The sequence below is a fragment of the Bufo gargarizans genome, chromosome 6 (assembly GCF_014858855.1).
Source record: "Bufo gargarizans isolate SCDJY-AF-19 chromosome 6, ASM1485885v1, whole genome shotgun sequence".
Classification (NCBI taxonomy): Eukaryota; Metazoa; Chordata; class Amphibia; order Anura; family Bufonidae; genus Bufo; species Bufo gargarizans.
The window spans coordinates 195,702,440-195,715,882 of record NC_058085.1 but is presented as its reverse complement, the minus strand read 5'-3'; the positions used below and the strand labels follow the sequence as shown (position 1 = coordinate 195,715,882).

The 13,443-nt window shown below is 45.4% G+C and overlaps 1 protein-coding gene across 1 annotated transcript in view; it reads left to right on the top strand.

Moving 5' to 3' along the window:
* LOC122942431 (heparan-alpha-glucosaminide N-acetyltransferase-like) overlaps positions 1-12,732 on the top strand; it is a 458,936-nt gene extending 446,204 nt beyond the window's left edge. The window contains exons 11-12 of the mRNA XM_044300048.1: positions 11,055-11,167; positions 12,510-12,732. Coding sequence (XP_044155983.1) covers positions 11,055-11,167; positions 12,510-12,691 — 295 coding nt within the window. The 3' untranslated portion in view covers positions 12,692-12,732. The remainder of the gene's footprint in view (positions 1-11,054; positions 11,168-12,509) is intronic.
* The last annotated feature ends 711 nt before the right edge of the window (positions 12,733-13,443 follow it).

Below are 13,443 nucleotides of genomic sequence, written 5' to 3'. Positions count from 1 at the left end.
CCCTAACCGCTGGTGAGGCTCCCAGCGCATGCGCAGTGTCGGCCGGTGTCCAGCTGAGAAAATTCGTTTCCAATGTAGTATTAATAACTAAACAATTAAATAATAAACATATTGCATTGTCTACTTACCGCCCTCACACCCCAAAGGCCGGTGTAATGTTATACTTCCCTAGTTCGTGAGATTTCCCTACCCTCGTCACTTCCGGTCGCACCGGACATGACGTGAGGAGGTGTGCCGCGCAGGCGCACAACGACAGGTTAGGGAAATTTCACAGCAGAGTGCGCATGCGCCAGGAGCCTCGCCGGCGGTTAGGGTAGGGAAAAACTATGGGCCAATGCGCAGGCGCAGTGATCGGATGGATGTTCTCAGCTGAACACCGGCCGACACTGCGCATGCATCGGGAGCCTCACCAGCGGTTAGGGAAGGGAAAAATTACGTACGGGCCAGTGCTTTTTCCCTACCCTAACCGCTGGTGAGGCTCCCAGCGCATGCGCAGTGTCGGCCGGTGTCCAGCTGAGAAAATTCGTTTCCAATGTAGTATTAATAACTAAACAATTAAATAATAAACATATTGCATTGTCTACTTACCGCCAGGACAATTAGATGATCTGGACTCTGGCTGCAGTCTGGCTCTGGGGACTCCATTGTCACTCTCTTCCCCCCCCCCCTCCTCTCTTGTCACTTCTTTCCCCCCACCCTTCCCTTGTCACTCTCATTATCCCGCTCCTCCCTTGTCACGACTCATTATTTCCCCCCCCCATCACTCCATTATTTTGTGTTTCCCCCCATCACTCTCATATTTCCCCCCCCACACTCGCATTAGGCCCCCCCATACTTCATATTTCCCCATCACGCTCATATGCCCCCCCCATACGCTCATATGCCCCCCCCAGTCACCGCAGTAGGCCCCCCCCCACACGCTCATTATTTCCCACCCCCATCACTTCATAGGCCCCCCACCAGCATCTCATTATTCCCCCCCCCCATCACTTCATTTCCCCCCCCATCACTCGCATTATCCCCACCCCCAGCACTCTCAGTATTCCCCCCCATCACTCTCATATTCCCCCCCCCCATCTCATTTTCCCCCCCCCCATCACTCTCATTATTCCCCCCCCCATCACTCTCCTTATTCCCCCCCCCCATCACTCTCATTATTTCCCCCCCCCCCCATGTCACTCTCTTTCTTTCCTCCCCCCTTGTCACTCTCTTTCTTTCCTCCCCCCTCCCCCCTTGTCACTCTCTTTCTACTCCCACCTCCACCTCTAGTGTAGCGTGGCCGAGCTCTGTTAGGTCCGCGGTACAGGAGCATTTGTTTCCTGTACCCGGCCGGACTGACAGGAAGTGCACACTAAGTGAGCACTTCCTGTCAGTCCGGCCGGGTACAGGAAACAAAAGCTCCTGTACCGCGGACCTAACAGAGCTCGGCCACGCTACATTAACAGGCGCAGGATTCTTTAGACTAGAGCGGCAAGCGCTCAGCCTCAGCCACTCAGGCGGCGCAGAATGAGGGGCGCCGCCAGCCGCCCCCAACTTATATAAGCAACTTTTTTTTTTTTAAACCGCAACGGGCGCCGGGCGCCCCCTGCTGAATATAGGAGGAGGGGGGGGGGAGAAAACATAAGTGCCGCCTCGCCTGCCCATATTACATTGCGGGCTGTCGGCCGCCCGGCGCCCCTGTTGCTATGGCGCCCTGTGCGGCCGCACAGCCCGCACACCCCAAAGGCCGGCCCTGAGTGCGCTCAGCAACACCCAGAGACCCGGAAGACCACGGAAAACAACTGTGGTGGATGACCGTAGAATTCTTTCCCAGGTGAAGAAAACACCCTTCACAACAGTTAGCCAGATCAAGAACACTCTCCCGGAGGTAGGTGTATGTGTGTCAAAGTCAACAATCAAGAGAAGACGTCACCAGAGTGAATACAGAGGGTTTACCACAAGATGTAAACCATTGGTGAGCCTCAAAAACAGGAAGGCCAGATTAGAGTTTGCCAAACGACATCTAAAAAAGCCTTCACAGTTCTGGAACAACATCCTATGGACAGATGAGACCAAGATCAACTTATACCAGAGTGATGGGAAGAGAGGAGTATGGAGAAGGAAAGGAACTGCTCATGATCCTAAGCATACCACCTCATCAGTGAAGCATGGTGGTGGTAGTGTCATGGCGTGGGCATGTATGGCTGCCAATGGAACTGGTTCTGTTGTATTTATTGATGATGTGATTGCTGACAAAAGCAGCAGGATGAATTCTGAAGTGTTTCAGGCAATATTATCTGCTCATATTCAGCCAAATGCTTCAGAACTCATTGGACGGCGCTTCACAATGCAGATGGACAATGACCCAAAGTATACTGCGAAAGCAACCAAAGAGTTTTTTATGGGAAAGAAGTGGAATGTTATACAATGGCCAAGTCGATCACCTGACCTGAATCCGATTGAGCATGCATTTCACTTGCTGAAGACAAAACTCATGGGAAAATGCCCCAAGAACAAGCAGGAACTGAAGACAGTTGCAGTAGAGGCCTGCAGAGCATCACCAGGGATGAAACCCAGCGTCTGGTGATGTCTATGCGTTCCAGACTTGAGGCTGTAATTGACTGCAAAGGATTTGCAACCAAGTATTAAAAAGTGAAAGTTTGACTTATGATTATTATTCTGCCCCATTACTTTTGGTTCCTTAACAAGTGGGAGGCACATATGCAAACTGTTGTAATTCCTATGCCGTTCACCTGATTTGGATGTAAATACCCTCAAATTAAAGCTGACAGTCTACAGTTAAAGCACATCTTGTTTGTTTCATTTAAAATCCATTGTGGTGGTGTATAGAGCCAAAAATGTTAGAATTGTGTCGATGTCCCAATATTTATGGACCTGACTGTAGTAAGTGATTCAGAAACTTAATCATCATCCATGCTCATATACTTGCTCTTCCATGTCCATTTTCCACTTTTTATCCAAAATCAGACTGGCTGGTTATAGAGTAGACGCTGCCAGAGGCTATCTGGGTACATAGGCATTAAAGTTCATGAACCCAGAACCAACAACCATGATGCACTGTGGGTTACCAACATACAGTCAAGGAGAGCTTATCACTTGTATTTTTTTTCTATGTACTGCACTCAGATGTGTGAGTGCTGTAGTTACAAGTCTATGGGCCCCCTTAGCTCTGGCATTTGCCTGGAAGGTCAGTCTACCACTTGGTATCTCAGCAGCACAAAGAGTACATCAATAGGTAATAGTTTTGGAGTAAGGCCTCTTGCACACGACCGCATGCCCTCCGAGACATACGGTCAGGGCCGTCTTTAATATTGGTTGGACCCTGGGCAAGAATTTACTTGGGCCCCCTGGATCCCGCCCTCCCCACCCGCCCGCACTTTGCTGTACTTGCTATACAGCAGCACTTACCTGTCACGTCCAGGGCCTCCAGGTGATGTCTCCTCTCTGTCATCATCTTCTCTTTTATCATCTTCTCCACTCGGTCTGGACAACTTCTCTCAGCCGCCTCGTCTCTGCAGAGTGTGACACACAGACATCTTAGCTTCCTCACATTCTATCATTATCCCCCAACTGGAGTCCCCACAGTGTTATCCTGCTGCTTTCTGTGCCCCCCTCCCCCCAGGAGTGTAGCTATAGGGGGTGCAGAGGTAGCAGTCGCTACTGGGCCCAGGAGCATGAAGGGGCCCAAGGACACTTGTGCCGCATAAGAAGACACACAAAGCACTGAGAGAAGGGGGGTCCAAGCTGAACTCTTGCACCGGAGCCCATGAGCCTTTAGTTACGCCCCCCCCCCCCAATACCCCCAAATACTATCCTGAAGAAACATTACTGCCCCCATAGTAATAGTGCTCCTCATAGTCCCACCAATAGTAATTCCCTTCTAGAATGCCCTCATTAGTAACACTGCCCCAACCGTGATAATGCTCCTCAACAATGCCCCCATTATTAGAAGAGCCTTCCCATATTATTAATACCCTCACAGAGTCCCTAGTAGAAACAAGGCCCCCTATTGTTCCCCCAGTGGTAATAAAGCTCCCTACAGACCCCTCAGTAGTAATAAGGCCGCCATAGTGCACTTAGTAGAAATAAGGCGGATCTATAAGTCCCTCCTATAGAGCCCCCAGTAGTAATAAGACCGCCTATAATGTCCACTGGATCTGCAGTGCCCCCTGCAGTTATAATCCTCCCTCCACCATACAGTCCCATGTAAATAACACCACCTCCTCCCCAGCCGCCTCCAACGCACAATCCAATGTAAACATCACCCCCTAAGGCTACTTTCACACTTGCGTTCTGCACCGATAATACAAACGAATGCATCCGTTCAGGACCGTTCCGTTTGTATTAGATTTGAATTTCTAAGGCTACTTTCACACTTGCGTTCAGAGCGGATCCGTCTGGTGTCTGCACAGATGGATCCGCTCCTATAATGCAGACGATGGGATCCGTTCAGAACGGATCCGTCTGCATTATAGTTTAGAAAAAATTCTAAGTGTGAAAGTTGCTCAGACGGATCCGTCCAGACTTTACATTGAATACATTGAAAGTCAATGGGGGACGGATCCGTTTGAAAATTGAGCCATATTGTGTCAACTTCAAACTGATCCGTCCCCATTGACTTGCATTGTAAGTCTGGACGGATCCGTTTGCCTCCACACGGCCAGGCGGACACCCGAATGCTGCAAGCATCATTCAGGTGTCCGCCTGCTGAGCGGAGCGGAGGCTGAACGGTGCAAGACTGATGCATTCTGAGCGGATCTGCATCCACTCAGAATGCATTAGGGCTGGACGGATCCGTTCGGGGCTGCTTGTGAGAGCCTTCAAACCGAACTCACAAACGGAGCCCCGAACGCTAGTGTGAAAGTAGCCTAAGTCCCAATACGGATCCGTCCTGACTTACATTGAAAGTCAATGGGGGACGGATCCGCTTACAATTGCACCATTTTGTGTCAATGCAAAGGGATCCGTCCCCATTTACTTACATTGTAAGTCAGGACGGATCCGTTTGGCTCCGCAAGGCCATACGGACACAAAAACGCTGCTTGCAGCATTTTGGGGTCCGCCTCCAAAATGGAACGGAGGGCCGTACGGAGCTGAACAAATGCATTCTGAATGGATCCGCATCCATTCAGAATGCATTGGGGTTAAACTGATGCATTTGGGGCTGCTTGTGAGAGCCTTGAAATGGATCTCACAAGCGGATCCCCAAACGCAAGTGTGAACGTAGCCAAAACATTAAGTCCCATGTACATAAACATCATCCCCCCCCCCCATCCACTTTCCACATACAGTCCCATGTCAATAACATCCCTCCCTTCAGCCTTAACATACATCCCAGTTAAATAACTACAACTCCCAGCATTGCTCTGCCTCTCCCTTCACTTACCTCTCTAGTCCTGATATACAGACATCAGCATTAGGCTCCTAGTACTCCTCTTCACTCCAGTCGAATCCTGCACTGGTCACATGATGGTGACATCATCCAGGTCATCCTATCACAGCCTGTTTTGCTGATCACATGACCTGTGATGTCACCAAAGGTCCTTCGCCTCTTCACAGTGTATTAGATTCAATTGTATTGCCGTTCTGTGTACGGCAATACAGTTGTATCTAGCAGGCAGGCAGGACATTCGGGGCCTGGGACAAAACATCCGGGACCCAGGCCCCGAATGTTTTAACCTTGCGATGCCCACTAGTGAATGGGAGTCGGGAAACTGAGCTCTCATGGGCCCCCAGGAGCAACTGGGCCCTGGGCAGCTGCCCCTTTTGCCCTGCGGCAAAGACGGCCCTGCATACGGTCCATGAGCGGGCCATATGTCCCGAAGCAGCATTGATCATATGATCTTATGAGTGTAGGACAATAGTCCCGAGGGCGGCCCGACATGCACAACATCATTGTAATCTATGATGCTGTGTGCTCCCGTGCGCACGATGAATGCCACTCCGGGACATATGGCCTGCTTACAGACCGTATGTCTCGGAGGGCATACAGTCATGTGCAAGAGGCCTAAGGCTACTCTGTGACTTGTGTCCATGCAGCAATAAGATTCAAATACGCTGGCAGTCGCACCCTGGTGAATGTGGTCACACAGAAATGTTCACCTCACTGTCAGATCATAGGCGGAGATGAGGGCTGCATTTACATCCAGCACTCACTTCCGCTGTATGGGGACATAGTGATTGCCTCTCCCCATAGAAAATCATTGTTACAGCGCAACACATAGAAGTTTATACACCACGATCTCCTGCACAGGAACAATGATTTTCTATGCCCCTGAATCACCCAATCTGCTCATTCATCAGGTGATTGCCGGCACCTTTTACATTTGCAGATTATTGGGAACTAGTGTTTTTTTTTTTTTACAAACGTTCATCCCTGATAATATGGTTAAAGGACCCTATGTTAAAATGATGTATAGATTACTAATGGCCTGGAAAGGAGAGTCCCTAGAACAGCTGTCCTGGTCTATTTCTGAATTGCTCCGAATTCTAGTGGGAGCAATCCACTTAATAACAGTATATCAAAGAGCTGCTTTTTTTAACACATTTCTAACATTATCTGGTTATTTTGTGCACTAAGGGAAAGCCAAAATTATTGGGCATTCTTGTAAGCAACAAATAAAAATTGCTAGACCTCATCTGGATACAACATGCATTAAAGGGGCTATACGATGATTAATGTAAAAAATCAAACTCAGACATCATATAGTACATGACAGTCTCTTTCTAACAAAGCTAGAACCAGCCCTGTACCTCACATGGATCCAGAGATCTCCCCATTCATTGCTCTGCTAGATTTATATCAAGCTGAATGCTCAAGGGGAGTGTCTTTTCTGCTGCAGCTAAGGGGGCGTGTCCATGCTCTCCCTATCACAGCTCAGGAGGCAGTTGAAGGATGAGACTGAGCATGTGCGACCATATCAGTGAGCAGGTCAAGGAATAAGAAAAAGATCAAAGAGCAGGTGGCGTTATACAGATATATTTTGTTGAATAACTCAGCGGCTATGCTAAATTTCTAACTACAAGCAATTACAAAAGTATTCAGATCAGGTGCTGGTTTAAAAACTGTAGAATATTTTTCATGGGACAACCCCTTTAAGCCCAAAGTGATTAATAATTTGAGGCCTGGTTACTCTCTCTCTACACTTTCTCTGGCAGGAAGCATAATGTTAATATGTACTTAACTGTTGGGACATGTTAACACATCAGATTTTTCATTGGAAAAATATGCCATGGAATTCGTGCCAATCCAAAGCTGGCCTGCAGATTTCTGATGTGAATTTGCAGTTTGTTATCCTGGACACAGATTAATCCCATTTATTCCACATGTGGCTTCTCACCCTTATTTCCATGTGAAATTTGCACGAATTGCACGTCAAGAAGTGCAAAGTCACTTGAAAACAATTCTGTACCATATGAACGACAAAGTGGAATATAAATAAATTTCAGTGTTGAATATAGATTGGAATCAGTGTGAGATTTCCACATAGCAACCAATCAGATTTCACCTTTCATTCTTCAGAGCACTTTTGGAAAATGAAAGATGGAATCTGATTGATTGCTGTGCACAATTAAGACAGTTTTCCTTTACACTACTTCTGATAAATCTCCCCCTATATCTTTTGAGTAGATTCACACGTAACCTAGTTGAGCTATTGACATGTCCTGTGTTTGCAATCAGAACAGTCACAATGCAAATCAAAGGGGCAATGCAATTGTATTAAAATTAATTAATAAATTGCAAAATGTAAAGTGTATAATACATAAGTAGATCATGTGATTGTCAGAAGGGAAGCATTCCTTCCAGGCAATAGGCTGCTTGTTAGTGGAGGAGATTGCATGCCTCAATCTCCTCCAGAATATAAGGAGGAGCGATCACTAATACCATCACTCACCCCCGTACTGAATCTCTGTTTGACGGAAGCAGATCAAGATTACACAGCACGATCTGCCGCCAGCAAACGATCATTTTTAAACCTGCTAAAAGATTCCAATTACTCCAAATGCTCGTTCATTGGGCAATCGGCATCAGTATTATACTGCCAGATCATTACTATCTGCATGTGTAAGGTGAGCTTAAAGGGAACCTGTCAGGATGAACATGGTGTCTGAGCTGCATGTTATAGAGCAGGAGGAGCTGAGCAGACTGATATAAGCCCTCAGCTATCCCTCAGGACTCCCTCAGACACTTGGACAATTAAGAGACTGACTTGTTACATGTGTGCACTTGGCAGCTGAAGGTATTTGTGTTGGTACCATGTTCTGATGTGCCTGCATTGCTGAGAAGAATGGTGTTTTATTATATACAAATGGGGGCGTTACCATTACACCTAGAGGCTCCGCTCTCTCTGTAACTGCCGTGCCCTCTGCACTTTGACATGGCCAGTTGTGATGACATTTTCACTGCCAGGCCCTGTCAAAGTAGACAGGGAGCAGTAGTTGCAGAGAAACCAGAACATCTAGGTGTAACGGCACCGCCCCCGTTGCTCCTAGAAGCTCATTTGCATATATTAAAACATAATTTTTCTCAGCAATGCATTCACTTATGAACATGGGACCAACACAGATACCTTCAGCTGCCAAGCGCACATGTAACAGGTCAGCCAATGTGATGGGTACAAATCTACTGACAGATGCCCTTTAAAGCGGTTGTCCGGGTTCAGAGCTGAACTCGGATATGTCTCCTTCTTCCCCCACTCAGCCCATCTGACATTTCATGCTCTCCCTTGGGCTGTTTTGTTTCCATTTTTATAATGCTAGGCGGAGACTTACACCTAGCAGTGTTCCCGGTGGCGTCACCGGCATTGATGGGCAGCTTTACATGCTAGGGAAGCGCTAATGCCCGTCCATTAGTGCTGGTGATGTTACCGGGCTCACTGCTAGGCAGAAGCCCCCCAGTGGTAATAAGGCTCCCTACAGTGCCCTCAGTACTAATAAGGCCCCCTATAGAGCACCCCTTATAATCTATATATATAAACTATAAGGCACTTCTATAGAGCCCTCAGTAGTAGTAAGTCCCACTGCCAACAATATTTATAATGTTCCCTGCATTGTCCCCTTTAATTATAGTGCCACCTGTCAAGCTGGAGTTATAATCTTTTCTGTAGTGCCCCATAAACTATGATGCCTGTCCTCTCCCTACAGTCTTCTATACCATGCAGTCCCATGTAAATAACAACAGTCCTCTCCCACCAATCATCTATATGATAGTCCCATGTAAATAGCCTCTCTTCCTTACAGTCATCTATAACATACAGTCCCATGTAAATAGCATCATTCCTCTACCTCCAGTCTTCTATACCATACTGTCCCATGTAAATAACACCAGTCCTCTCCTTCTAGTCCCATGTAAAAAACATATCTTCCTTACGGTCTTCTATACCATGCAGTCCTATGTAAATAACACCTGGCCCCTCCCACCAATCTTCTATAACATACAGTCCCATATAAATAACCTCTCTTCCTTACAGTCTTCTATAACATACAGTCCCATGTAAATAGAATCATTCCTCTACCTCCAGTCTTCTATACCATGTGGGCCCATGTAAATAGCACCAGTCACCCCCCCCCCCCCCAATGTTCTATAACATACAGTCCCTTGTAACTAACACCCCTCCTGTCCCCTCAGCCTCTCTGACATAGTCCCAGTGAAATAACATATTTCCCTCCCACTAAGTAGGGAGAAGGTTTAATAGGGGAGAACCACATCTCCCAGCATATCTCTGGTACTTTCATTCCATGGCATCACAGGTCTCTTCCACTTCTCTCCACCGCTGCACTGATCACATGATGGTGACCTCATCACAGGTCCTACCACCACTTCCACTGTTGAAAAGATCACATGACTATGAGGTCATTGCAGGTCTTTCAGCTATGAAGTTTAGTCACAACCGGCAGCAGATTGGACACAGTAAGGCTACTTTCACACTTGCGTTTGGTGCACATCTGTCATGGATCTGTACAGACGGATCCGTTCAGATAATACAAACGTCTGCATCCATTCAGAATGGATCCCTTTGTATTATATTTAACATAGCCAAGACGGATCTGTCTTGAACACCTTGGAAAAGTCAATGGAGGACGGATCAGTTTTCTATTGTGCCAGGCAAACTGATGCATTCTGAGCGGATCCTTTTACATTCAGAATGCATTAGGTCAAAACTGATCCGTTTTGGACCGCTTCGGGGAGCCCTGAATGGATCTCACAAACGGAAAGCCAAAATGCCAGTGTGAAAATAGCCTAAGTCCTAATCAGGTCCCCTTACCCCCCCCCCCATCCCCCCCCCCACCCCGACACCCCAAGGTGACCAGGTTACCCTGTAGCCAGAGGAAGGGAGTTAAAAATAATAATAAAACAAATAAATAAATAAAAAAAAACTCTGCTGGCACTCTCTCTTGCTGGGCCCCTGTGCAGCTGAACCAGCTGCACAAGCAGTATGTCCGCCCCTGGATTGACAGCTATTTGTGTATTCACAGTCATAGAGGGAAGGCTGCCAATAAATGATAGGACCCCCCTCTTTGGCGTCAAAGCCCAGAATGAGCAGGAATTTTTATATATAAATGACAAGTTTTACTGAATCTTTTCCTATAAACTACATATCAGTCTGCTCAGCTCCTCCTGCTCTATAACAAGCTGCCTGCAGCTCAGACACCATGTTCAACATGATGGGTTCCCTTTAGGGGTGTAAAAAGCACTGAGACTAACATGGTATCTAAAATACGTGTTGCATTGAAGTCAATGCTTGTTAACATCTCTGCAGAAACTTGACCTCCTGTCCTCTTGATAATTATATGCATCAGCAGAGGACAAACATGAAGCCAGATAGATTAGTGGCTGTTTTCCAAGGGGTAGAAGATAAATGGTTTGATATGACATTGTGAATTAAAAACTGCTACAGAGAAGACAGAACATGTCATAAACTGCTGCATTTCTTCAGTTACTTCATTACTGCACCTTGTCATTTTAGCTTGGTTTCAATGTCGATAACAATAAGTTGGTGCTTAGGACAAATCATACTTTGGATATATGACTTTATTCTTCTCCAAATGTCCAGGTCTCTGTCCTTCATCACAACACTCAGCTGCTTCTCCTTCCTTCTACTGGGACTGATGTTTTATGTGATTGATGTGCGACAGTGGTGGGGAGGACAACCATTCATCTACCCAGGTATAATATCTCATCATGTGTATCCCTCAAAGAAAATGACTATTCTGTGACTTAGTAAAGTAAAGGCCCAGGCCACAATAACCAAGTCTATTCACTGTATACAAAGACAGGAAGACAGAGGAGGGTATTTGGCCTGTGAAGTTCTGCCTTTTCAGTGCACAGCGACACTGACACATTAACAAAAGAGACCTATGGTTTCAGGAGTCCATTCTTCCCACCACATGGTGACATAGGGCGGTGACACTGTGACATGAGAGGAAGCTTCACACAGCAGGGTTACATAATAAATAGAGGTTGTATCTACTGTTCATGTAGTTTCTCTTAGAGCACCATGATATCAGGGCAGATCTGGCTCACCCGCACATTTGGCCTATATTTTATTGCTTGTCACCCCTTGTGTATTGGCATAGATCAGAGGTTATAGCTTTATTTACACAGAACTTGAGAGATACTATTAATACCAATTTGACATTTATAGGAATCGAGGAATTGGGGAATTCTAGCAAAATCTATTGTAGACTAAAAATGCAAATAACATAATGAGATTATCTTAACAATGGAGGCAATTATTTTAATTAATACTATTTAAATATCATATGTTCAATCAGTGTGTAGTTCAAAAAGTTAATCTTTGTAACATTTGTAGCACCAATCACTGTGTGGAACAATCTCTGTATTGTGAAGTGCAATCCCTATACATTACCAACAAAGAAGTGATTATTGTGGGAACAGATTTCAGACACACTTAGTCTTAGTTCATGCTTGTATTGTATTAGTCTAGTCATTAGTCATACCAAGTGAATCCAAGCCCTCACTCCACTCAAGCATTCACTGCTGATTTACAACCAAAGTAGGTGTCCAATCTCACTAGTGGCCTTGCTTTCATGAGAATTTGGCTGGTCTATATTAATTATGTATTTGCCATATAAATCCGAAGGTGTACTAGAAATGAGGCACCTTTCTAAAGCTGCCCATACACCTTCATTTTACATCTGTTTCTCCCAACCATTCCCCCCAACACATACACACATGTTTGGTTCATCAACTGTGCATGTTTTTCCATCTAGAGATTGGAATAAGCTGCTGCCAGACACTTCTGGAGATGTCTTATCTCCCATGAGACCAAAAGATCAGGCATATTCTTTCTGAATGTTATCTGTTCAGGAATCACCAGACCCCCATATATACAAGCTAGTCAGCTGGTCTGTCCAAAATTGGTGAGTTTGGCAGAAATTGTCAAATTGACAAAATGTACAGGAAGTGATAAGCAATCATACAGTGTGTTGTCTACATGATAACCGGATTGCATTTTATTTTACTTTATCTTTTATACTTTATTCAGGAATGAATTCAATCTTCGTGTATGTTGGACACTCACTTCTGGCTTCATATTTCCCATTTAATTGGGAGGTGAAAAACTGGACATCTCATTATGAGTTCCTTGCTCAAGATCTTCTGGGAACCTTCATCTGGGTCTTGGTATCCTACTTGCTTTACAGGAAGAAATTCTTCTTAAAGATTTAAATACTGGCCTTATTTTGCACATCCTTTCCTTATTTGGAACACTGTCCATATATTCATGGCTAAATCTTCAATTAAAATAATCACAAATAATAATCTATAAAACAAAAAAATAATGCAAAAAATAAATAAAAAATATTTCAGCCATGAGTGTGCTGAGATTCATTTGCCTCTGGGTTGGCATTAATGACTTTGCCATAGAGTAATGTTACTCACTGTGAAGCAGTTGACTAGCTGGCAGGGCGTCAGAACAATAATTTGTTCTCCTGCCCACTTTAGTGCTGCTGCCAGACATAGGGTTACTGTCCACTGACATATAGGTCTGCCCTTTTAACTACATGGCAAGTGTCCATATCTTAATTTACACTGCGCCATAACAATTAACTGTCACCTAACTGGTAGTAGTAGTAGTAGTAGTTGGTGGAGGGGCTTTTATTAGCAGTATTCCTACTCCTTACATGATTTTCAGTCACTACATTTTCTTCATTTTATCTCAAATTTGAGCACAAGACACATAACGTAACACATTTTAAGATGTTCTTTGCCAAAGTGAAAGACAAAAACAGGCTCATCAAGAGACTGGATCTACAGTATATCAGCCCTCCAGGCAGATTCATAGAAGGTGGTTCCCTCATCATAGAGCTTGCCAGTTAGTGCAAAAAACACTGGGTGATTTATGAATGTTTAGTACGTGCAGGTTCTATGCACTTTCCTCCCTCCTTATAGCAAGCCTTGTACTGGGTGGTATTCATTTC